Raw genomic sequence first — 26226 nt, forward strand, 5'->3', positions numbered from 1 at the left:
GGCGATGAGCCTGTGTACTTAGTGCCACATGCATGTACACCATGCCCAGAACCATCCAGGCCTGGCCCAGGAAGGGCCGTGGTGCAGGCAGAGGGGTGTAGTGGGGTTCAGGCATTTCCCCTCACCCTGGAGTCATCTTCTGTCCCTAAGCCCACCTTGAAGAAAACTCACAGTGTGGATTTGTGACAGTGTGATGGGCAGGCGGGGTGGGCCGAGTGACCTTGGACCTCCCTTTTCCCCGGCCATACTGGGTGTCAGGAGCTGGCTCTGTCTCATGAGCCTTCTGTGATGCCGTGCCCTCTCTCCACAGGCAGAAGAGAGGGCGCTAAGCCTCAGAAACCACGCAAGCCCAGCAAGGGTTCTGCGAGCCCCCCAGCTTCAACACTGGCCCTGCAAAGCGACATTGCCCAGCGCCTCCTGGGCCAGCCCTGGCCCCTGAGTGAAGCCCACGTGCAGGCCTCTGTGGCGAAGGTCCTGGCGGAGCTGCTAGAGCAGGAGAGACAGAAGGCCACCAATGGTGCCCAGGACAGCAGCAAGAAGGCCAGGGGAGGGCGCAAGCGGAAGTTGTCGGAGGACCAGCCAGCAGCGGGCACCCCCAAGAGCAAGAAGAAAAAGAAGCTGGGGGGCGGGGAGGGGGCGGAGTCCTTAGAGAAGGCCCCTAGGACTTCCAAGGGGAAGTCAAAGCAGGACAAAGCAAGCAGCACTGTCAAAGACTGGAAGGAGAAACCGGAAGGAGGTCCGGGAGCTGTGAAGGTGGAGGGCGGAGCCCAAGGCAGCCCTGGCAACAAGAAGAAGTCCGGCAAGAGTAAGTGGCTGGCAGGGCCCTGGGGCTGGACCTCACAGGGGGCGTTCTACCAGAGCCAAACAGATGCCAGGGCCCCGGGCCAGGCACTGGGGCTCATTCTGGGCCCCCAGAAGCACGGACTCTATCGAGGTCCAGAGCAGCAGAGCCCTGGCATCTTTGCCTCCAGTCCAGGCAGCACATCTGGGAGGACCCCAGTCCCTGGGCTGGAGTGCTGGGAACTAGCAGACCTGCTGCCCCTCCTTCTCGGTGCCTACTCCCCACCACTGCCCTGTTGCTGCTCGTGGCCTCTAACTTGGGCAATCCTGTGCGTACCCAGCTCGGGTGGCTGATCAGACCATGGTGACCCAGAACGTGTGCAGAGATTGCCAGCCCTCGTAGTCTGGAAGCTCTCTGCTGAGTCTGCTTCAGCATCATGGCACACCGCAGGAGTGGCCCTGGCCAGGGAGGGGCTGTCTTCCCCAACAAGGGCTGACCGTTGTGGAGGTGACAGACCTTCCTTGGTCCACACGCACCCCACCCTGCCTGTGCCCACAGGCTGTCAGGCCCTCTCTACAGGAGTCTGGACTAGGTGGGGCCAGGTTTAAAGTCCATCGGCTCCACCAGACCACCTCCCTGGCTGTCCGCAAACGTTTCCTTTTGAAAGACACAGAGCTTTGTAAGTGAGTTCATTAAAGGAAAGCTTGTAGTGTCCTCACGTCTGGTCCCTACTCTGGGGCCAGGATCACAGGGGCCCACTGACCAGTGTTTCCTGGCTTGACTGGTGACCCGCATCACGAGGAGCTAGTTCCGGATTCCTGCAGCCCTGCCCCCTATGGGCCCCCCAACAGTGGCCCGACCACTTCCTTCAGAGGAGTGTCTGCAGTTGACTTTCTGTCTCCCTCCTTAGAAAAAAAAGACAAGGAGAAGAAGGAGAAGAAGAAGAAGACAAAAAAGGCCTCAACCAAAGACCATGGCTCGCCGCCCCAGAAGAAAAAGAAGAAAAAGGTAAGGAAGTGACTCCCGGGGGCCTTTGGGGGGCCAGGGCTCAGATTGCGCTCAGGCCACTTCCTCCCCACTCAACACCCAGATCTGAGTTTCTAGCGCTGCATGCCACCGCCTGCAGTGTGCAGGTTGCATAGCAACCAAATGTCTCGACTGGCAGAATGGAAGATGCAGCAGCCCCCCAGCTTTGGATGTGCCCAGCTCTGCACAGTCCTAGCAGTGATCTGACCGCCCGCCCGGCAGGTGGCTGTTCGATAGCGAGCACTGCATCAGCCAGGCTGAGCAGGCTTAGAGCTCCATCTCACACGTGTCCGGCTGAGCAGGCCCCTTGCACACCCGGGGGACACCCGGAGGAGGCCTGCAAGTGAGGTGGGCCCGGGCGCGTGGTGGGCTTGGAGGGGTCCTTTCTGAGGTAGAGGGATGTTCTTGGAGGTTTCCAGGTGAGAGGAAGCATTATGTAAGAGGGGTCTGCCCAGCTGGTGGGGTGTCTCTACCCAAAACTGTCCATCTGCATAGCAAGCAACTCAACAAGGCTCCATGTGGCTGGGCCTCCACTTCACACACAGATGTATCTTCCTGCTCCTGCAGGGCCCTGTCCTTGGGAGGGAACCACAATGTCCAGGCGTGGGGGTGTCAGTGGGTGAGGGGGGTCTTCTGATATAAGAGCTTGTCGCTCTTTTCCCCTGACAGAAGAAGACTCCAGAGCAGACCATCTGAGCGCAAAGTGGCAGGTGCGTGCTGGCCTGGGAACCCCTCACTGCCGATCTGCTCACCGGGGCCGGGTAAGGGGTGGGGGCAGCTCCAGCACCCACGGGAAGCCAGTGGTCTGGAGAAAGGTCCCATTGCTCCAGGTCAGTGATGCCAGGATTTAGGACTGCAGAGTCTGAAGGGTCCAGAACAGGCCCAGAGATGCCAGCGCTGGGCACTCTTGTGCCACAGTCAGGCCTGGCTTAGGCTCACCCTCACCCAATATCTTCTTCCTTTCCATCTGATCTGTAACTTTGGGGCGTGTCTTCCTGGGAAGGGAGACGTTTGCTCCTGCTATTCAACGGACTGGGGCTTCTGGGTGGAGGAAGCGCTCTGCTGGGTGGTAGCTAACGGGTAGTTGTGTGAGTGAGTCAGCCAGCCTGCCACGAGTATAGGTGAGGACAGCGGGCTCGGCAGCTGCCCTGTGTGTCCCAAGACACCACCTGCGGGTTGGGCCTGCTCTCCTGGCTGCAGAGAGGAGTCGGGAAGCCTTAGCCCTGGGTGTGTTTCTTTCCCTCAGGAACTTCCTAGTGGCGTGATGACCAGCACCTCGCTTCTGGCCTTTGCCCAGCGCGTGGGTCGGAACTGCATTGTAACTTCCCCTCCATCCCCAGAAGAAACCAGATTGCCCACAGCCCAGCGTGCCGCACGGCCAGCCCAGCCAACCCTGCAGACAAGCTGGGGGGGGCGGTGCCGGGGGTGGGGCGGGGGGTTGTCTGCTCCTGGGCCCTCCCTCGCCACCCTCAGTGCACAAGGCACCTCCCCCGACACAAGACAGCCTCGAGATGTGTACAGTATATATATTTTTTTAACTGGCCTGCCTGTCCCTGAGCAGGCCAACATGCCCAAAGCCTCGGACTTCTCCCGCCCTGCAGCCCCAGGAGGCCCCCCACCTGCGGCTCAGGCTGCTGCCACTCCCGTCACATTGCCCCAGGCTTTTTCTTTTCCTTTTTTAAGAACTACTCAGAAAATAAAAGGTTTGAAGTTAAGGTGCAAATGCCAGTGTGTTGGGGGCAGACTATAGTTGGTGGGTGGGTTCTCAGCCAGGAGAATCGGGCTGGTGCTTAGAGAATAGGCCAGGCCTCAGCTCACCACTGAGGCCGGGCACTGGCATGCTAGGGTGGCGCGATGCACCCACTACAGACTGGTGCCCCGTGGGCTAAGGCAGCACAGGGTGGCCTGGGAGGGCTTCTTGGAGGAGGTGGCCTGTAAGCTGGGGAAGGGGAGCCTTGTGATGATCAGTCTTGGCTTCCAAGTGCTGGGCTCAGGCGTGTTTGCGCAGGACTTAAAGGAGCTTGGGAACCACCTGTGGGAGTTGGGGCTTGAGCTGAGGGGAGGGGTTGGAACGCTACGAGCAGACGCAGTAGAAGACTAGCCAGTTAGGTGTAACATAAGTAACCTCTGGTGGTAGAGGCAGAAAGAACGTAGGTGGCTGTCAAGCTGTGTTGGGAACCTGGAGTTAGAGGTGAGCGGGGAGAGCCATCTCCCCTGGGGCAGTGCTGGGCCCCAGCAGTGGTGGGGACACAGGATGGCTCCAGAGTTCGCTGGGGGTGCTTCCCCTGCCGGAGCAGGAGGCAGTGGGGGCTCGGGTTGGCGTCTGTCCAGCCATACCGTCGACTTGAGAACCCACCCGGGCAAGGCCCTTCGTTGGTCTCTCCCGCACATGTGTCAGCGTCCGGCAGGGACTGCACCCCTGAGTCCTTAGTGGGCTTTGGGAAACACCATTCTGACCCCCAGTGAGCCTCTAGTGACTCATTCTGCTGGGGCATAAAGTGACCAGGTGACTGCCGCTTGGGCTCTCCATGGGCTCACAGAAGCCAGCATGTTAAACATGGGATTTCACTGGGGGGGGTCACCCTCCCTGCCCCATGAGAAGTCCAGAAACCCGCCAGCAGGGCCCTTCTCTCTCGGCACCATCCAGGGAAGCCTCTGGGCAGCTTCCAAGACCCCCACCCCCTGTATCCCCGACACCGATGTGAGTGGGTGGCTGAATGGGCAGGGACTGCGGGGTGCTCCCTGTGACCCTGCTCACCAAGTGTCTGCAAAACTCGCAGCTCCCTGGACCACAGGCAGCTGGATCCCCAACAGAGGCGGAGCCAGGCACTTCTACTCACTACCTTTATTTCCCCAGAGCCAAGCTGAGCGCGGGCTGGGCCAGTGGGCAGAGGAAGGGTGTGTGGGAGAAAAACGCTTCCTGGCTGAGTGCTGCTAGCGAGGGGGGTCATCCCCGAGTGGGGTAGGGTTTGGTGTGCCCTCCTTGTGGCTGGGCTGTTTCTGACTTGATGCTTTGTGTCCGAGGATGACGGAGAACCAGTGTCTGACGGGGTGAGGGGAGGGAGGGACAGGGAAGGGAAGGCGGGCTTGGACTGGGCTGCGGAGCGGGCGTCGAGAAAGCTGTGGTCACGCAGAGGTGACTGTGAAGCAGCCATGGCCGTTCTCAGACATACACTATGAGAGAGAAGAAACGAAATGGGGGTCACCATGGTCCTGTCTCTTTCCAGAATGGGGAGCCTTAGAGCAGGGAGAACTAACTGTCTTTCCCCTGCCCCTCACCTGTGAAGTGACCTCCAGGAATGTTGGGAATGACTCAGGATTGTGCTGCACACCCACCCACCAGGGAGCGGGGCCAGCAGAGGTGGGTCCGTGCAAGGCCCTTACCTTGATAGCCAGTCTGCCTGGTCATCCCCAGTCCAGAGGACAGGTCCTCCAGTTCCAGGGGCTCTGCAGAGAAGCAGCACATGGAGTCACAAGGCTGCCGCCATTGCTTCCCCCACCTCAGAGGTGCCCCTGCCAAGGGCCTCGGGAGCCCGGGGCAAGGGCCGAGGCTGCAGGAGTGGGAGAGTGGGAGGCAGGCAGGGTCTGGGGAGGGGGCCGGGGGAGGCCAGAGAACTACGTCTGAGTGCAAGTCCACTGACTCAGCGGCCCACCCTAGGAGCTAACAGACGCATGGTTCTCCCTGGGAGCCGGGGGGTTTGAACCTCGCCCACAGCACCCCCAGGGTGCCATAGAGGACCAGGTGGGTGGAGGGGCGAGGTGCTGTGGGCGGCCCTGCTCACCACTGCAGTCGTGGCGCCCGCGGCTCCTGGTGCGGGGGACCTCCGTGCCGTTGGGGAAGACGCACCAGCAGTAGCCGATGCTCCCATAGCACTGGAGCGGCAAGTAGTTGCCGTTCTCGTCGCACTTGGGCCTGAACATGCCCGGGTGGGTGTCAGGGATGCGGCTGACCTCTTCCTGGCACTTGGTCAGTGCTGAAGCAACAAGCACGGTGAAGACACGGTGGGTGAATGTGTTCAGGGCCCCGGCTCGCAGCAGGCCCTGAGCCACACGCCACTGCTGTGGGCCCAACCCCTGCCCTAGTGGCTGTCCTCTCCACCCCTTGCTCAGATGTGAAAACGGAGGGCCCCAATCAAAAGGAGTGACTGGCTAATTCATGCCGGCACGCAGAGATTGCTCTTAAGGCTCTCTTACCTCTGACCAGCTCTTAAAGTTAGGCACAGTGCCTGTGAGCTCGCAAGCTAGAAAGAGCAGTAGGCCCTTGAGTGGAAATTTAAAGACAAGACTCCCTGCCATTGAGGGGTGCTGACTCTGACCCTCTAGGACAGAGTAGAACTGCCCTGTGGCTTCCCAAGAGTAACTCTTCATGGGAGTAGAAAGCCTTCTCTGTCCCAGGAACAGCTGGTGGTTTCAAACTGCTGGCCTTGTGATTAGCAGGCCCAAGCGTAACCACTGCACCGCCAAACCCGCCTTGGTGGAAATAGGGGCCTCCTGTGAGTGTGGTGGAGAACAAGCCCTCGCCCTGTGGGAGACAAGTGCCCAGGGAAGAGACTCCCCCAAAGGCATCTAGCCAATTGAAGACAGCACCCAGTGAACTCTGAGGCTTTAGGGCAGGACTGCCCAGCACTCACTGACTGACCAGGCCGCCAGCAATGGCCTGCCCCTGCAAGTTGCCCGTGTGGCCCCCATGCACAGGTCTGCCCCAGGCCCTCCAGAACCAACTGGGGAGGAGGGGAAGTCTAGCCATCAGGAGTGGGCAGCAGAGACAGGAAGTGGTGGGGTGGGGGTGGGGTGGGGAAGGGGTGTCTGCTCGTCTGATAGGGAATGCCCAAGGCCTAAGCCTCCATACCTGGAGGAGGGCCTGGAAGAGCCCCTAGGGCCCTGTCACCCCAACGCTCCCTCCCGCTGTACCTTTCGTTGTGGTCTCGGCAGCGGGCCTCTCCTCCAGGGAGTTCTTGCTCATTTCAAACAGGAGCCACTGGTGCAGCCAGCCCTCAAAGGCCTAACGGGACCAGGAAAGAGAGGGTCACGCCTGCCCTGTCCTTGAGGACAGACACCCAGGAGTCTGAAGGCCACCCACAAGCTGATCCCCCCCTTCAGGCCCCTTGCAGAGGTGGGAAGTCTCCTAACTGAAACTCCCCCGCCCCTCTTCTCAGTGCCCCTCCAACCCCCGCCCACCCTCCACCCCCGGAAAGCTGCTAACCTGCCATTCCAGGGTCCCCATGGTGTTCTTAAGGTGCTTCAGGTTGTCTGGTAAGCTGCCCTCCAGCTGCGGGTACACTTTTGTGGGGTCCGACCTCTGCGGGAGCGGGAAGAGAAAGTGAAAAAGGGTTCCCTGGCAAGCAGGGTAAAAGACGCAGCAGCCCGCGCTCCCTGGCCTGCACGAGGGACCCAAGCTGCACCACACCTGGGCTCTGGGCCCAGGCACTGCCTGGAAATGTGGGAGAGGAGGGACGCTGCCACTGCACACAGCCACATGGCACATAGGCACTGAGAGACCCGGGTTCCAGGCCCAGGATTGCTGATATTCCCCTGCCCTGGCCTTTAACTACTTCCTGAAATTACTCATCTTTCAAACGTAACCTCCTCCAGTTAGATCGGGCCTCCTGGCCTTCCTCATCATTACCTGCTAGCCTGAGAGACCCCCGCCTTGGCCACACTGGGGAGTCACTGGGCCCAGTTACTCCTCAGTGTGGGCTCAGAGCCCTGGAGCTTTGACTTGCAGTACAAAGCTGGGGTGGCAAGCATCTGAGCCTGTGACATCTAGGCCTTGTCTCCATCTCAAAGCTGCGTGAGCCGGAACGACATCGGTGCTTAAAGCCACACCTGCATCCCACCAGTAGTGCGCGGAGCACCTGGGCGGAGCACTCCCAGGCAGGTCTGCCCGAAGGCCCCACTCACCAGCAGCATGTGCATGACGTGGTCCTGGGGCATGTTGCCGGACTTGGTGGCGTTCTGTGTGGGCTGTGGAGAGAAGGCCAGCAGGTTACCAGCACTCGGCGGGAGCAGGAGGCAGCAGTCTGAAGCCCCAGGCACTCAACAAGCCAGTCTCCAAACACGAGCTCTTGAGCAAGTCTCTCCCTTCCCTCCCTTGATATCCTCGCTGGCAAAGGTGCCTTCCCCGCCCGCCTGCCTGCCTGCCTGCCTGTGTGGCTTGGTCAACTGCAAGCCATGTTGTGGGCAGACATATGGTCGGGGAAGGGACCGCAGGATGTCCCGACAAGAGAGGCACTTTGTGGGTGGTGGGACCTCACCCCAACTGAAGGGAAGGGGAGAGGCCTCTTCTGCTGAGGTGGCCCCTGCTTCTACCCACAACCCGAGTGCCCCTATAGCCCCTACTTCCACTCACTGAGAACCATTCCCCCACCCCACCCAGGTTGTCCTTACCCCCTGGGGCAGGCCTTCCATAGGCAGTGGGCGCATCAGCATGGGGGCCGCTACCCGCAGCTTGCTCACCGGCACGGACGCTGTGGGGACAGACCAATTAGGGTGGTCACGTTGGCCAGGGAGGTGGGGGCTCCCAGCCCGAGAGCAGAGGGCCCGGAGTCCCCCACCAGAGGGAGAGAGAATGAAGGTCTCTCAGGTTGAGGGAGTGGGGGAGGCACGCACGCTTGGGAAGCTTCATGCGCAGGCTCTCCAGCTGCAGCTTCTGCGAGGTGACCATCAGCTTGTCCACGCGGCCCTGCTGCTGGTACAGGAAGTAGGCGGTGGTGGCCTGGCCGGCCAGGAGCAGCGCCACCAGGATGGAGAAGCCAGTGTAGATGGCCCCACGGCCGCAGGTGCTGTTGGAGGAGGGGAGAGGGTCAGCTGGGGCCGAGGAGCCAGCTGCGCCATGACTGGCCGGAAGAGACACCCAATCTGAACACCAAGGGAGGCTGACAAAAATGCAGTGGGGAGACAGCCCCTCCTTCCAGCCCCTGCTTCCCTGAGAGTCCCCTCCCCGCCCAGGACCCCGAAACTGGACTCGGCGGGGAGAGCCACACGGCCTGTCCAGCCCCAACAAGCCACCCTCTCCAGACCCTGGCATCCCACCTCTGCAAGGAGAGGTGCAGGTGGAGGTACCCCAGGTGACCTAAAAAAAATCAGAGCTGCCTTCCAAGGGCGGGGGGCCTTTCTGCCCCTGCCCTGCAGTGAAATCAGATTTCAAGAGGAAAGGGAAGTGGGATGGGGTGGGGGGTGGGCAGAGACTGTGGCCCCCTGAAAAGGAGAAGTGGGACTGTGGTATTTTAGGAGGGGGGAACATACTAGCCCCACCCCGCCCCCCACGACATCTCTTCTACCCCAGATTCTCCACCCAGAGCCCCTGCCTCACTTGCCTCATCTGCTACATGAGGACCTCTTATCTCAGCAGTTCTGGGTCTGGGTGGGCTTTTATTCCTTTGAAGCAAGATCTGACTGTGAGCCCAGTGGGACCTCAAACTTGCTATCCACCTCGGGGAAGGGGAGGGCTGAGAGAGAGTGGCTTCTACTCGTGGCCCTGGCCAGACCTTCAGGCCAGAGGGAACCCATGCAGCTGTGGGCCCTGGAGGTGTTTGGGGGTATGCACCTGTGTTACAGGTGGAGGGCATTCTTGAGTCCCTGTCCTGACAAGCCCCAATGGTGGGGCCAAAAGGCCCCCAATGGTAATCGTCGGGATGACATTACCCCATGGCCATCAACTTGATCCCCTATCATATGGCAGTTCAAGAGGATAAAAACCAGTAGGTCAGTGGCTGTAGAGTTGATGCCACCACACAGCAACCAACTCTGTGTGCTTCTGAGGATTTCTGATGGTCCATTTTTCAGAAGTAGAGTTGTCAGGCCTGTCTTCTAAGACACTGCTGGGTGGACTCGAACCGACACTCTTTCAGTCAGTAGCCAAGTGTGTGTTAACCATATGAGCCAAGTTTGGGAGAGGTCATGAGATCCCTCTGCCTAGCAACTCATGACATCACAAGCACAGCTTTCTCTCATTGGCTTGCCAGACCTCCATGCTTTTTGGACCAAGACCCAAGGTGGTGGGAAATCCCCCAACCCCCCCACCCCCGAATCTGCCGCCCTCCTGGCTCCCCCTCGTCTCTGCGGGCTCCCCACTCCTGCAGCCCCACACCTAGTTTAGTCCCAGTGCTACCCCTGACAACTTTGGAGGTCCCCGCCCTCTCAAAAGCTCTAAGAATTGAGCAGAAGCGCCCGTGGCTCAGTGGTTACTTACTCAGCCGCCAACAACAAGGTGGGCAGCCGGCATCCACTGGCCTGCTTCTCAGAGAGAGCGGCAGCAGTCAGCGTCTTCAGTCTCGATGGCGGCCTCGCGCACCCTGTGGGGCAGGCCTACCCAGCCTATCAGGTGGCTCAGAGTTGGAGTCCACTGAGCATTCAGAGCTCACGTGGAAGTGCAGATCAGGTGGGCTGCACTGGAATCCTGGCTGCCCTTGCTCAGGTGGGAGACCATGGACAAGTCACTTTACCTCGATGCGGTCTGAGCACCTGCAGGGTTTTCCATTACACCTGACAGCAAGGACTTTCCCGCCACCTTGGGACCTGTACCAGGCGGCCTGCTGGGAGCAGGACTCCGAGATCAGCAAATATGTCTGGAAGGCTCTGGTGCAGGGCCGTTTTTGCTGGCTATAAATAGGGTCTCCGGAACCAGAGGGAGCGTGCAGCTCTGCTTAAAACTGAAGGCGTTTATGCCCGAGATGAAACTGAATCCCATCTAGGCAAGAGCTGTGCTTGGGTGCACAAAGCGAAGAGCAACACAGTGCCCCCCTGGTGGCACAGCCAGCAAAACCAGAGCCCACCCATGGCTCAGGCCACCTGCCTGCCAAAGCCGCTGGACCTGTGTGATGCTGTACCCCTCAAGGACTCAAAGTGACTGAAAAGTAAATAAATAAAATGGTGGTTTGTTAACATTTTGAAGTTTAGTGATAAAATAAATATGAGGGTAATGTTCCCGTACTCTTAGACCTTCATCAATAGCACTTATTACCACTCTCAGGGTTAATCACTAACTTTAGCACCCGTCTTCCTTCCTCTTTCTGCCTCTTGAGTACTGGTCCCCTGGCCCTGGAGCAGCCAAGCCGTATCACCCCACCCCCCTCCTTTTATTTCCTCCTTTCCACTTCCTCATTCTTGAATCAATAATACAGTTAATCAAAGGCAGGAGCCAACCAGAATTAGCAGGGATCGTGATGTAATGGTTGTCGGGCAGAAGTGCTCTCAGAAGGTTCCAAACAGAATGGCCTGAGCGCACAGCATCAGGCAGGTTTGGGGACAGTAACTGAACTGATATGGAACACAGACGAGAATTGTACAAGGGGCCATTCCTTCCTAGGGACGGCCCTCAACCTACCTAAGTCTGCAATGATGTAGGTGGCTTCTAGAAGGGGGCTGCTTTAGCGAGGGGCCCAACTGGAGCCGAGTGTCCTGGGTTCGGATTCTGCCTATGCTATGTGTCAATGTAGACTTCATTGGTAGAATGATGAAGTCACGGAGGGGGGGGAGCAGGGAGGGAGGGGGGAAAAGAGGACCCGATGCCAGGGACTTAAGTGGAGAACAAATGCTTTGAGAATGATGAGGGCAAAGAATGTACTGATGTATGCATGGATTGTGATAAGAGTTGTATGCATCCCTAATAAAATGTTTTTAAAAATAAAATAAAAGTGCATAGGAAAAACAAGTCACTAAGCATGACTGGGGACTTAGCATGCATCCCATGCCCAGTGGGCAGCCACTATAGGAGGGCTGTCAGCGTGGCCACACTATTGTGACAGCTGAGCCCTAGAGAGAGGCCCTGATTCATCCACGCTCACTTGGGACAGTAGCAGAACCTGGACTCCTAGCCGTGGGATTCCCCGGGGTTTTTCAGAGACCATTGCCCTAATGGTCTATATCTGGTTACCTCTCCACCCCCACACCCCGCACCCCGCCAACCTAGCTCCTCCTGACTTCTCTGAGTGCCTCTTGCAAACTCCATTCTGCCTGGCAACAGCTGACATCACCTTGGACTGGATGTCCCCATAGACCACAACTAGCTTGAGAGATCAGAGAAAGTGGGGGGTTACTGTGGCTGCACCCTGTCTCCCCAGCCCTTTCTTTAGAGGAGCAACATATGGATGAAGCTGTTTTAGGGCTAGGAGTAGGGTCCCGGGGGGTGTGAGTGGGGGGGAGATGATGGGTGCTTGCTGCAAAGGAGGGGGACACAGCCTGTGTCAACCCTGGGCCCTTTCCGGAAAGTTAGCCAGACCCCACCCCTCCCTTCTTCATGGACCCCTTCCCAACATCTCTCAGTCCCTCCTGTGACTACAGGTGTCTCCACCCATCCAACAGACACCTGTCCCCATAGTTCCCTTGATTGCATCTTTCTGCCCTACCTGTCTGTCAGGAGCTGCGTCTGCCACACTGTTTGTTTGAGAAACTCTGCTTTTTCCTCTGAGAGCCACAACTTTTTCAAGCTCTGGTCTAAAGTTCCCAGCAAAGTTTCTGAAAACGGCCCATCTTTTTCGGAGGGAGCTGGTGGGGGTGTCTACAAAGCCCCCAGCATTGTCTGGGCACCGTGTGAGCTGTGCTTTTTTCTAGGGACGACATCCCTCTGACTTCCAGAAGGGCAATGCCTACTGAAAAGAAGGTTCCAAGCCCCTTCCCCATTTTACAGGAGGAGAAACTGAGGCTCAGAGCAGGGCCAGAAAGTGAGTGCTAGAGGCAGAACCTAAATCCACCCCTCTTGAAATTCCTAGTCCCGAGCTCCTTGGGCATCTGTGCCCTTGGGGAAAGGACTTGTGCGCCCTTGGGGAGGGGACACCTACCTCTCTGAGCCTCGGGGACGCTGGCCCAGTATGGGCAGCTGCTCATGGTTGGAGATGAGGTCGCGCTGGTCTTCCATGGCCCTGGCCTCTGGTCTTCCCTGTAGCTGCTGCTGCCGCTGCCGCTGCTGCTGCCGCTGTCGCTGCCTCTCGGTGTCTGAGACCCTTAAGCCCAGGCGCACCTCTTGAAGCTGCTGCAGAGGAAGAATCTGATTCGTCCACAGCCCATCACTCCGCCCACCTGGGAGAAGTAGAAGTGAAAGTCACAGGCTGGAAATACCCTGCTTGGACAACAATGCTTTCCTGGGGCTCTGGGGGGAAGGGGCCCCCTCCAGCAGGTGGAAAGGGCAGCGCCCTGCCATTGGCTCCGGGGGTTCTCGTCACTCGTTTCTAGGCAGACCTCTGAATCTACCAGGCTCTTTGGCTACTTTGAGAAGCAGGCAAATTTGCATCCTCTTCACTGGAAATCTTTGAAGCAGAAAATCCCATTGTCTGTTCTCACCCGTGGATAAGTGAGCCAGGGCTGCTCACCTTGGTGTGAGCTCAACGGGGTCACTTCCTCTGCCTTGGTGATGCCCGATCCCAGAAGTAAGGGGTCGCCTCACCTCTGCGCCCTCTGAACTCTGACTTTCATGGGGCAACGAGGAGGCAGGTTCCAAGCGTGGGGCCAATAATCACCGCCTTTGTGCTAAGCTGAGGGGCTTCGCTTCCTGTGCTGCCGCAGAGGCTCTTGGAAGGGTTTTCTGTTCCATTTCCTTCCATACAGATAGGGACACTCACTTTTGACACGCTTCCCACCTGGGACTTGGTGGAGCCTGAGTTTTCAGCCATTGGAGTCTTCTGCCTCTGGAATGATCGCGTTGTGTGCTGGGAGTTGCACGAGGGAGGCAGGGTGGGAGAGAGAGGGGGGCAGGGACGGTGCCTCCCGAGATTCCGCTGAGATGGTCCTTCTTAGTATCCAGGACCGTTCCAGGGCGGTGGACTGTTGAGTATGGTTCGTCCAGCCATAGTCCCTGTAACCCGGCTCTTTGCCTGACAGGCGTGGGCAAGAGAAGGTAGGAGAGGATTCGGCGGTGAAGGCTTGTGAACCGGATTCGCTGAGCTTCCCATCCCACTGGGTTCAAAATGAGCCATCTCAGAAGTGAGTGGGGTGTGGGGGGGGTGGTATCTAACTACCAGCAAGAGGCAGGCCTGGAGCACATCCTCTGGACCCAGCGGTCCCTGTGCACGAACCTCCTTGATCCTGGAGGTAACTGACACCAGAGAAGTGACAGAGAAGTAGAACGAGAAACCAGAGCCTGAGACAGAGCACTGGAATTCCCAGCAGGTAGAGCTGTGAGCTAAGCTGTGAGCTGCAGGAAGCTGGCGGGTCTGTGGAGTGAGTGCAGGGGATGGGGCTCCTTCTCTCACGGAGCTGGATAGGAGGGCCTTCTAGTTGAGGCTTACAGCCGAGTGGCATGACCTTCGGACACTTATTAGTAACCCCAAAATAACCTTGTTAACATGTCCTGACTGAGCTGCTGTATTCTGAGCATTTCCCCCAAAAAGTGTAACCTGTAAACTTCATCATAAGTCCCCTAAGGCCGAGCACTGTCTGTGAGTTCTGTGTGGCCAGTGCAGTGGGTGCAAAAGCCTAGCTGAAATGTAGAGTGTTGTGGGGACAGAGCAGCGAGGCTTCCACCACCACCAGATCCACAAGCCTTTCCACCCACTATCTTGAGACCTTCCTGCACTCGACACCATTGCATGTGTTGCGTGAGTCTGAAGAGGACTTTATAGACTGGTATTGGACATACAGGCTAAAGTCGGACTTACGGACTTGATCTGGACTGGGCTGGGATGTTTTCTTAATTTACAATTACTCTTTGATATAAAGCTCTTTCTTTTTGTTTTAAATCATTTTATTGGGGCGTACACAACTCTTATCACAAGCGATCCATCCATCCATCCATTGGATCAAGCACATTTGTACCTTTGTTGCCATCATCTTTCTTAAAATATTTGCTTTGCACTTGAGCCCTTGGTGTCAGTTTAAAGCTCTTTCTTAAACCCAGATGAGTGTCCCTGGATTTGTTTCTCTGGTCAACCCGGACTCACACCGCTGCTCATGGGTATCGGGCTTCTTTTAGGGCGAGGAAAGCGTCCTGGGAACAGATAACGTTGATGGTCACACAGTTTTGCAAACATATCAAAAAGACTTGTATGATAGTTTTACCACGTGAATGTGATGTCATGGGAATGCCATCTCCATGTCACACACACAGAAGAAAAAAAATCTCGGTAACAATGACACACAGGAAGCCTTTTGCTTCCTTTCCAAACCCCACTAAAATGGCAATAGAGGTGATTTTTTGTTTTGTTGTTGTTTTTAATAGGTGAATCAGAAAAAGAGGAAGCTATCATGAAATGTTGGGAGCTTGAGAACAGATGGACTTGTGGTTAACGCCTTTAGCAGACCCAACCCAATGGCAAACCTGTGGCTAGGAATGTTGAGAACCCACCTATTCATGTGGCAAAGGAGACTCCGCAAGTGCTGCGTCCGATACCTGGGTGGGAGCTGGGATCGGCGGCCAGAGAAGCATTGGCGGCAGGCTGTTTATGAAGCAGTTGGCTACCATGTCCTCTCCCTCCACTCTTCAAAGCATGGCAGGTGCCCTCCCCGCACAGAGATAAGATTGGGGGTTTATTCCCAGATACCATGAGGATTTGGGTCCTAAATCAGGCCTTGTTGACCTACGGAAGCTGAAAGATCCAGTCCTCTCCCCAATCCAGTTTCCAGGATTCCAGAAGTCAGGCTTCCATCCTCCAGGTGCCAGACTGACAGACCTTCCTCTGGGGAGCACGGTACCCCAAGAGGAAAGACCTAGAGACCCTGTCCTTGGCCGTTCCCTGATGGAACAGCCCCGACAGGGAAGCCCCCATGTGGGAGTGTTCCTAGGCATTTCGTAGACCGCCAAGGATCATGGGACTTCTGAAGGAAGCCTCCAACATGAGAGAATGAACAAAACAGACCTAGAAATATCGCCATGGGGTGGAAAGGGGGAACCGATTATAAGGATCTACATATAACCTCCTCCCTGAGGGACAGACAACAGAAAAGTGGGTGAAGGGAGACACTGGCCAGTGTAAGATATAACAAAATAATTATAAATTATCAAGGGTTCATGAGAGAGGGGGGAGAGGGGAGGGAGGGAGAAAAATGAGCTGATGCCAGGGGCTGAAGTGGAGAGCAAATGTTTTGAGAATGATGAGGGCAATGAATGTACAAATGTGTTTTACACAACTGATGGATGTATGCATTATGATAAGAGTTGTATCAACCCCTAATAAAATGATTTTTAAAAAGAAAGAAATATCGCTATGGCTGGTGTGAGGATCCTTGACAAGTCAAGGGCCCAAGTCGTGCCTGGGTGACCGAGCAGGGAGAAACAGACACCCACACCCTGATTGAACTTCTAGCCTCTGGGACTTCGAGAAAATGCATTTCTGTTCTTTAAGGGGCAGGGGCAGGGATAGGGGTGCAGCAGGGAGGCCACTAGCTACCCTCATTCGTCTTCGACAGAGAGTGATATTGCACCGGATGCTGTGACGATGGAAATAATACAAGAAAAGCAAATCAAGAGACCTCGGGGGCTAAGCATGCAAGGGCGAAATGAAGCAATCAGTAGCTGGAATATCAACACCTTTTACATTGCCCCGAAAGCACAGCCCCGAGGCCAAAAGATAAAAACCAGAGAGAAAAGGTAGGAGAATCAAACACTACCCCAGTGGACTGACAGACAACCGTCAGAGTTCCCAAAACGGGAAAAGGAAACAGGGATGAAAGCACCAGTGAAATCATCTTCTTAAGCATTCAGGACCTGCTGTGTCCTCAGCTGCCATGAAGGCGCTCGGTTTTCCTGAGGAAGTTCAGGTCGAGTTGGGGTGAGGCCCCCGCTCATCTGGCGATGGGCAGGCACCACGCTTCAGCAGCTGGCAGCCGGCACCGCGGCCTCCCCCTCCCAGCTCACCTCTGTCGGCTGGGCCTCATCCTACACTAGGACAACGTGACCAGACCCCACGTTGGACCCTCCTGGCCTGGTTTGTTTGCCAGGGCCCTGGGCAATGTCAGCATTGGGCACCTCACGGCAGTGGAGGGGCTGCTGATGCCACACCGACCAGGACCTGCCCCCTGTGCCCCTGCCACCCCAGCTGAGGGAGGGGAAGAAAGAAGCGGCTGGTGATGGCAGGGGCTTGGTCTGTTTTATGAAACCCCTTTTGCAGCATGTTCAATAACAAAAGCTGGATTTTTAAATAAAATATTCAGAACCCAAGGACATTGTTGTCCAAGGTGGAAGAACCCAGCGGATACCTAAGGCAGCACATGAACATCCTTGCGTTCTGCGGTACCTCGCTGTAGAGCCGGGAAACAGAAAAGGGCAGACAGGATCCCACCCGACGTACACAACAGATCAGCAGTCAGAATGGCTTTGAACTTCTTAACAGTAGCACCCCACTCCCTCCAAAAAACCAGAAAGCAATACCTCAACAATTCTAAGGGAAATAATTCACGCGGAACGAACTACCCACTAGTGAGGGTGTCAGAATATTTCCAGATATTCAGCATGTCTGAAAGACTTACTTCCTCACATCTTTTCTCAGAAAGATTCAGAAAGGTATTTCCCATCAAAGTGAAAGAATTTACTAAGGAAAAAAAAACAAAAAACAAGGAAGACTTGGGCCTGGGGAAGCTAAAGTCAGGAGAGGGAGTGGGGTCCCCCGGGGGATACTTGGGTGGAGATTGGAGTGACCCACGGCTCTGAGGGCCGTTTATTTCTTCAGGAAGGTAACTGTGGCGGACTGCCCAACGTGGCTGAGTGTACAAAGGGAGGGGATAGAGATCATTCACGGAGTGCGAGGCTGAACTCGGATAGTTTCATGGAAAGCGGCATAGATGAGAAACCAAGACAGCTACTCACTCTCCGTAAAACAAAACTTACACAGAAAAAGAAACGCTGCCATCGTAGACAATACGCTCAGCAGTGAATAGGATTTTCATTATCATCATCAAACCCCAAACCAAACACTGCCATGGAGGCCATCCGTCCCAGCTCACAGCGACCCTAGAGGACTGGGTGGAACTGCCCCTGTAGGCTCCTTGCAGGAGGAGAAAGCCTCTTCTTTTGCCTGGCGGGGATCAGCTGGTGGTTATGTACGAACTGCTGACCCTGTAGCTGGCACCCCGCGCATAACCACGACGCTACCAGGGCTCTTTATGCTGTCAGAATAAGATCCAGTGCAGGTATCTGATGAAGGGACAAGGAAGGGGGCAGGATGAGGCAGAGGGAGAACCCTAAAGTTTACCTTCCATTGTGAAAAGCCAACCAATCGTGCCTGAGGCTAAAATAAAATCAGGAAGTGACAACCCCCTGACACTATTCCAAGATATGAAAGCAAATGCCAAAAGAATCAGCTGAAAATTTTTAGAAGTGGTATTTTCCATAAGTCTTGTAGAAGTAGATCCTTCAAGCCTGATGGCATCATTTCAATTCCTAATACTGAATTCAAAGTAAAGGGGGAAATGCACCCTGGCCCCCAGCCTGGAGGCTGACCTTGAAAGACAAAAGGGCAGCCATGCCTTCCCCTGCAGAACAACTTCAAGCCAAAGCTGAGGCTGACCCCAAGCCTGTCCTTTCTTTATCTGACCTGTGCCATCCCCCCCACCCCCACCCCCACTGGAGCTAGATCCCAGCCAGGGGATAGGTCCCAAGCCTGCGTTTCCCAGGACCCACAGGTGGGCTCCCTGCGATCTCTTCTCATAAGTCTGAAAGACCCAGTTGTCGCACAGACTTGTACAGTCCCGTTGGGCAAGTCCTGACCTACCGCCCTTCCCTGCATGGGAAGAGGGGCAGGGTGACAGAAAGTAGTTGGTGTCATGCTATACCCCCAGGAGGACAGGAGGACAGGAGGGGAAACGTGCTCTCCCGTTGCTCATATGGAGAGTGGCTCAGAGGAGAGGAAGGAACTGGCCCAAGGTCACAGCAAGGTGGTGGCAGAGCTGGCTAGCAAGAACCTGGAGGCGGGCATCCTCAATACCTTTCCCAGCCCCCAAAGGCTGATTCCAGGACTAGCAAGAAGAGCGCAAGGGGAGCCTGGGACAGATTCATTCCTGAATGCAAAGAAGTGCCCCAGGATGGCGGCAAGACTGTCCAGGAGACACGGAAGGCCATGACTCCACCGGTCAAATAGAAAACAATTTCCCCCTCAGAGAGAGTGATTCGCCCTGCGGAACTGTAGTTCCATCCCAGTTGATGCCGAAAAGCTGCAGAAGAATGCACATTCATCCACGCCACAGAAGAGATGGCATTAGAAAATCACCTCTTGGTACCCCCCACGGTCCTAAAGCTGTGGATGGGCACCACTGACAGATGCCAAAAACCTGCGACACAAAGTGGTGGGAAACAGGGTCTTCACGGGCTCAAGAATCACCCCGAGGCCCTTGCAGAGAGGGGAAGGTTCTTTAGGATGGTGCCCTGTGCCTGGCACCACCTTGGGTGATCCAGCTGCACCCGCCCAGCATGGGAGCCCTGCTGCCATGTGCCTTCCGATGATGGGCTGCAGGGGGACTCGGTCAGCAACAGGCCTGAGCCCTGCTGAAAAATGACTCATTTGAATCCCTAAAGTGTTGAAGAGCACGGGTGTTGCTTTCGGTGTTGCACCTGACCCAAGTCGTGGTATGTGCCATGGCCTCATAGGCATTTGCAAGTCGGACATGGAATAAAGAGGCTGGCGAAGAATGCGTGCATTTGTATCGCGGTCCCCATCGTGAACATTGATAGAGTCCACTGACTGCCAGAAGAAGAAGCAGATCTGTCTCCGAAGCAGGGCGGCCAGAAGGTTGCATAGAAGCAAAGATGCTGAGACTTTGTCTGATGTACTGTGGCCAGGTTGTCAGGAAAGACCCGTCCCTGGAAAAGGACATCACGCTTGGTAAAGTGGAAGGGCAGCAAAAAACCCAAAATGGACGAGAGTCCTCAACTTGATGGATCGAGGCAGCGGCTGCAGCAACGGGCTCAATCCTAGCCCCTGGGAGGAGCCCGGGCCGTGCTCCATTCTGTTGTCCGTCGGGTCTCTGAGTCAGACCCGACTGGAAGGCACCGAGCACCACAAATACAGAGGGCAGAAGAGCCTGTTCAAGAACACCCCGAGGAAGGATCAGACAAGCAGTGGGAAACTAGCACTGAGCGAAACAGGATGAGGATGAAATTCCCTAACCTACAGCAGAGGGAATCTGGAAAGCTAGTATTCCAAGGGAGGAAGCCTCCAGGTGGGTAAGTTAGAGATAAAGTCCAAGCACATCATCCTGCTTTAAACATCGCTCCCACAGATCGGCCCTCACAGCTGTGCTGCCTTAAGGTGAGCACACGGTCGATTGTATCTCCCTACTGAAGCAGACAGCCTGCTGCTATCTCTCCCTGCTGGGCCACCCAGCCCCCTTCTCAGGCTTCCTCCCGTGTGAGCTCAGGGACCTTGTCATTGATACCACCCACCTGTGACACATGTTAACTACTGAATATGCAAGTCTTTTTTTTCCAGGTTCACTATTTTTAAATTTTGTCATTATTATTATTTTTTAAATCATTTTATTGGGGGGCTCGTACAGCTCTTATCACAATCCATACATCCATCTATTGTGTCAAGCACATATGTACGTTTGTTGCCATCATCATTCTAAAAACATTTGCCTTCTACTTGATCCCTTAATATCTGCTGCTCATTTTCCCCTCCCTCCCCACGCCCCCCACCTCATGAACCCTTCATCATCCATATATTATTATTATTTTGTCATATGTTACGCTGTCCGACATCTCCCCCCCCCCCACCTTCTTCTCTGCTGTCCCTCCCCCAGGGAGGAGGCCATACGTAGATTCTTGTAATCAGTTCCCCATTTCTACCACACATTCTCTCCACCCTCCAGGCATCACCACTCTCACCACTGGTCCTGGAGGAGTCATCTGTCCTGGATTCCCTGTGTTTCCAGTTTCTATCTGTACCTATGTACATCCTCTGGTCTAGCCAGATTTGTAAGGTAGAATTGGGATCGTGATAGTTGGGGGGAGGAAGTATTTAAGAACTAGAGGAAAGTTATATGTTTCATCATTGCTACCCTGCACCCTGCCTGGTTCATCTCCTCCCCACAACCCTTCAGTAAGGGGTGTCCGGTTGGCTACCATTGGGCTCTGAGTCCCCACTCTGTACTCACCCACATTTTCAATGATATGTTTTTTTGTTCCCTGATCCTTGATACCTGATCCCTTTGATAGCTCATGGTCACACAGGCTGGTGTGTTCTTCCATGTGGGCTTTGTTGCTCCTGAGCTAGATGGCCACTTGTTTATCTGTGAGCCTTAAAGACCCCAGATGCTATATCTTTTGATAGCTGGACATCATCAGTTTTCTTCACCACATTTGCGTATGCACATGTTTGTCTTCATTGATCTTATCAGGAAGGTGGGCACCCATTGATATAACTTTTAGTTCTTTGATGTCTGATAACTGGTTCCCTCTGCACCTTGTGGTCAGACAGGCTGGTGTGCTTCTTCCATGTGGGTTTTGATGCTTCTCAGCTAGAGGGCACTTGTTTATCTTCAAGCCTTTAAGACCCCAGACGCTATATCTTTTGATAGCCGGGAACCATCAGCTTTCTTCACCACATTTGCTTATGCGCACGTTTGTCTTCAGTGGTCATGTCAAGAAGGTAGGCACCCACTAATATGATTTTTAGTTCTTTGATGTCTGATAACTGGTCCCTTCTACACCTCGTGGTCAGCCAAGCTGGTGTGCTTCTTCCATGTGGGCTTTGATGCTTCTCAGCTAGATGGCCTCTTGTTTATCTTCAAGCCTTTAAGACCCCAGATGCTATATCTTTTGATAGTCAGGCACTGTCAGCTTTCTTCACCACATTTGCTTATGCACACATTTTTCTTCAGCAATCGTGTGGGGAAGGTGTGCATCCTGGAATGCCAATTTAATAGAACAACGTGTTCTTGCATTGAGTAAGTGCTTGAGTGGAGGCCCAATGTCCATCTGCTGCCTTAGTACTAAACCTATAAATAGATGCACATAGATCTGTTTCCCTACACGCATATAAATATATTTACATATGTACATTCCAGTCTTTGGACCTCTAGAAATACCCTTTGTCACCTACTTCTTTCTCTATTTCCTTTTACTTTCCTCTTGTCCTACTATCATGCTCAGCCTTCATTTGGGTTTCAGTAATTTCTCTAGGTTACCTTGCCCTTTCTGAATCCCTGCCAGGCCACTCACATCCTCCTTGCTACTGATTTTGGATCACTTATTGCTCCCCTGTCCCTGGGTTGGTCAGCACCACCTCCTTGCCTCCTCCTCCCCCTCTCCCCTGTCCCCCCGGAACCACTGGTCCTGTTGTTTTCTCCTCCAGACTATTCATCCAGTCTATCTTATCTAGATAGATCTGTAGAGATAGTAATGTGCACCAAAAATCAAGTCATTGCAAGATAGACAATGAGTGAGAACACAGCTATGACAATAAAAAGGGAAACCAATTACCCATAGAAGAATTAAGTAATTAAAAGAAAAAAAATTTTTTTTTAATTTTAACAATTTATTGGGGCTCATACAATTCTTTTCACAGTTCATGCATATACATACATCAATTGTATAAAGCACATCTGTACAGTCTTTGCCCTAATCATTTTTTTCTCTTTTCTTCTTTTACATTTTATTAGGGACTCAAACAACTCTTACCACAATCCATACATATACATACATCAATTGTATAAAGCACATCCATACATTCCCTGCCCCAATCATTCTCAAGGCATTTGCTCTCCACTTAAGCCCCTTGCATCAGGTCCTCTTTTTTTTCCCCCCCTCCCTCCCCATTCCCCCCTCCCTCATATGCCCTTGGTAATTTATACATTTTAAAGAAAGAAAAACCTGTAAATAGATCAAGGTCTCATTTTTGATCTCTAGGCATGTCCTTCAGTCAGGTCCAGTGAGTTACCATGCTTTGGCCCCAGAGTCTGGCCTTTGTACTCCCTCGGGGGCTCCCTGCTCTACTCCCATGGTTGCTGTGTCGCACGCTTTTAGTGGTTTGCCTCAGTGTCACAGGGTCAGTCTGGGCCAGTCCTGGCCCTGAGTCTCCAGTGTTGTCCCCCTTAAGGCCCTGGGCCATCAAGAGATAGTGTGTCTCATAGTGGGATCAGGCATATTGTCCAGTCTGTCCATTGGCTGTTCAAAGTGGGGATATTGTCCTCCAGGCCTGATGGGCCAGGATGTGCTCCACTCTCTCTTCCTCCTCCTTCATTTGCTCCCACTTGCTCTCATCAGACATGACCCTCTCCCCTAGCTGCAACATCAGTGCTGTCCTCTCAAGTAAATTCTTCTGGGGGGAGGGGCAGTTGTCCATCTGGTCCCTCTTTTCCTTTGGAGACACAAACAATACCCTCCCCTTGGGTGGGTCAGTGCCCTATTCCCCCATTACGTATCTTTTTTTCCCTTACCCCTTTCCTCCCTCCACCCCCGTTTTAGTTGACTACCATATGTACCCCTGGATTTGGTCTGGCCCCTGCCATGCTACCTGGACCTCACCCCTGGAGTGTTTGTATACAGTAGCTTTTTCCCTGTGCCCCTTTTGCACTTACCTTTCTGTTCTCTCTTTTATATGTATCTAAACTTACCTCAGCGGACTCATGCTATACTTGTCCTTTAGTGCTTGGCTCACATCACTGTGCATAATTTCCTCCAGTTCTTCCCATGCGTCAACATGCTTCATGTGTTCATCACGTGGAGTACAGCGATGCATCGTACTCCATTGTGTGTATGCACCACAGTTTTTAATCCTTTCGTCTGTCGATGGGAATTTGGGTTGTTTCCAACTCCTTGCAATGGTGAACTGAGCCGCAATGAACAGTGGAGCACAGATGTCTGGCTGTGGTTTGTTTCTTGCCTCTTCTGCGTATATGCCCACTAGAGGGATTGCTGGGTCGTATGGTAACTCAATTTCCATCTGTTTGAGAAATCTCCAAATTGATTTCCATAGTGGTTGTACATACTTACAGGTCCACCAGCAGTGGATGAGAGTTCCTATCTCACCACAGCTCCTCCAACACTTGTTGCTTTCTGATATTTTGAATTGGGCTATCTTTGAGGGTGTTAGGTGATATCTCATAGTTGTTTTGTGGGACAGTCTACAGAACGATGTCCACCCCTTTCAAAAAGTCAATGCGCAAGAGGTGTGTGTGTGGGGGGGGTCCTACATTTAAAGAGAACAAAGAAACATTGTAGCCAAATGTATTTTGGAAATCTTGACAAGATTCTAATCTGAAAAAAAACACATTAAAAAGCTTTAAAACTTTTTAACAGTTGAGGAAATTGTAGCCTGAACTGTGTGCTATGTCATACTGGAATTTACTGCTTTTCTTAGGTGCGCTCGTGTATTTTCAGCTCACTAGGAGAATATTATTCCTTTTAGGGGTGGAGACCTGAAATACTTATTTTTGAATAGCTTCAACAACAAAGCAAAAGATTAGCTAGATGGATAGTGTGGTAGTTACATCACCTGGTGTGGTGTGAGAGGATTCTGAGTGAACGGGTGGAGTCTGACCTGTCACTCAAGATATAATCAATGAGGCCTCTGTGTGGGCATAGCCTCGAGAATTCTGGGAAATCCCGTATTTCCTCCTTGGAGGTGGGAGACACCTCTCTGGGAGACATTGCAGCTGACAAGACACATGGAACTACACTAGTGCCCTGAACTGGAAAAACCACATGGACCTACCCTGGTGCGACCAGACCTCTAAAGCCGGAGAAGCCACGTAGAGAGCCCTGCCAGCACTGAGGTGCTTACAATGCCACTGGATCCAAAGACTGGCCTGCGATCATCCTGCATTCGGTGTCATTGCCTGTGTTTTGTGAGTCTGAAGAGGACTTTATAGATTGGTATCAGACTTATGGACTTGATCTGGACTGGGCTAGGATGTTTTCTCAATATTCAACTGCTCTTGTATCTAAAACTCTGCCTCATACACATATGAATGTGTTGTTCATGAATTTGTTTCTCTAGACTACCCGGACTAACACAGATAGAAGGACACACTGACAGACAGGAGATAGTACTGTGCAGGGAACTGTGTACAATCAAATCCCTCTGCACCCCACCCCCCCACCCCAGTACAGAACCATACTAGTTGCTAGAAGATGTCATGCTCCCAATCTTGTCCCTTCTACACCTGTGGGTACAGCGGACTCCTGGATACCATATGCACATCGTGTGTGTTTTAATCCTCATTGAAAAGTTGACCAAATATTCCCATTTTGATAGAGAAAAAAATTCCAGCTCTGCCACCTACTAGATGTGTGACTCTGTGCTTCAGTTTCCTCTTCCGAAATATTTGTCAGAAGAAAGCCTCTCTCGCCAAGTGGTTGGGACAATTGAATTAATTAATACACAGACCGCTGACAACGTGTGCAATAAATGGTACATAGTTGAGACTAGAGCTTTCTCCTGCTGATGTAACCATGGTCCTTCCTTTGCCTGTGCCGTCCACCAGAGCCAGAGGGGGTCTCGTCTGTGGTCCCCACTTGAGCTAGACCTGAAAGGCCTGCCCTCCTTGTCCGAGGTATTCCAGGCCTCAGGAGAGTGAGCTCCTGTAGGTTCACCCCGGGTGAGCCAGGCGGGCAGAGGGTCTCTCTGGCCCTCCCCTGTCCCCCTTTTCCTCCTGGATCAGAGGAACCGTCACAGATGGCCGGCAGATAGTACCCACCACCCCACAAAGCCCAGTCCAGCCCCTCTGTGTGTGGGTTCCTCAGGCCCCTGAAGACCTCGGCCACCCACTGGGGACTGGGGAAGCACTTTTTGCGGGAGCCAGCGGGCCTGGGCTCCACTCTCATGTCTGCTACACCTGCCTCAGGTAGGTCACTTGCTTCATTTTTCTCATTCACTAAGCCAGCAAATATTTACTGAGCATCTACTTTGTGCAAGGCACTCTCCTAAGGACAAGTAGTGAACAAGCAGAAAAATATCCTCATCCTTCAGGTGTTGACCCTGTGCAGGAGACAAAAGGCAAATTCTGCTGTTTGTTGGAGAGTGGCAGATAGTATGTGAGAAAAAAGCATTTTTTTAAGGTAGAGCTCGGGAAGCAGGAAGTCGGGGAGCAGGCTGGAGGCAGATATCAGCATCTGATGGACTTCACAGGCCTGGTGAGATCTGAGCAAAGGCATGGAACAGGTTAGCTATTAACTAGGCTCGTGTCTGGCCAGGCAGAAGGTTCAGCCAGAACAAATCTGGAAATGTGGGTGGCTCAGCTGAGGAACAGGGAAGAGGCCAGCGTGGTGGAGAGCAGGGATGGAGCCAGAGAGTGGACCACCCAAGGGCCATTGGCAGGACTTTGGACTTGACTCTGAGTGAAATTAAGGGCCCAAAGGGAGCCCTCTATAAAAGCCCCCTCCTTTGGGGAGAATCTATAAAACAGGAACAGACAGTCCCCGCTGGAACCCCTGGGTGGTGTAAGCAGTTGATGTGTTGACTGCTAGAGGTGCCTCGGAAGAAAGGCCTGGCAATCTTCTTCTGAAAAGTCATACGCCGAAAACTCCTCGGAACTAGCTTAAGGACGTCGTGCTG

General features: G+C 53.9%; 2 protein-coding genes across 2 annotated transcripts in view; one reads left to right on the forward strand and one right to left on the reverse strand.

Moving 5' to 3' along the window:
• Positions 1-3522, forward strand: part of TCOF1 (treacle ribosome biogenesis factor 1) — a 28753-nt gene extending 25231 nt beyond the window's left edge. Inside the window, exons 25-28 of the mRNA XM_075541807.1 lie at positions 311-805; positions 1692-1789; positions 2477-2517; positions 3054-3522. Coding sequence (XP_075397922.1) covers positions 311-805; positions 1692-1789; positions 2477-2503 — 620 coding nt within the window. The 3' untranslated portion in view covers positions 2504-2517; positions 3054-3522. The remainder of the gene's footprint in view (positions 1-310; positions 806-1691; positions 1790-2476; positions 2518-3053) is intronic.
• A 1128-nt stretch (positions 3523-4650) lies between these two features.
• CD74 (CD74 molecule) lies at positions 4651-12671 on the reverse strand. Its single transcript, XM_075543160.1, has 8 exons — positions 12586-12671; positions 8417-8589; positions 8195-8274; positions 7709-7771; positions 7011-7106; positions 6719-6809; positions 5192-5254; positions 4651-4981 (listed from the first exon to the last, which is right to left on the reverse strand). Exons 1-8 carry the CDS (start codon positions 12660-12662, stop codon positions 4971-4973), a joined length of 654 nt encoding a protein of 217 aa, XP_075399275.1. The 5' UTR covers positions 12663-12671; the 3' UTR covers positions 4651-4970.
• Between the last annotated feature and the right edge of the window lie 13555 nt (positions 12672-26226).

The sequence above is a fragment of the Tenrec ecaudatus genome, chromosome 2 (genome assembly GCF_050624435.1).
Source record: "Tenrec ecaudatus isolate mTenEca1 chromosome 2, mTenEca1.hap1, whole genome shotgun sequence".
Lineage (NCBI taxonomy): Eukaryota > Metazoa > Chordata > Mammalia > Afrosoricida > Tenrecidae > Tenrec > Tenrec ecaudatus.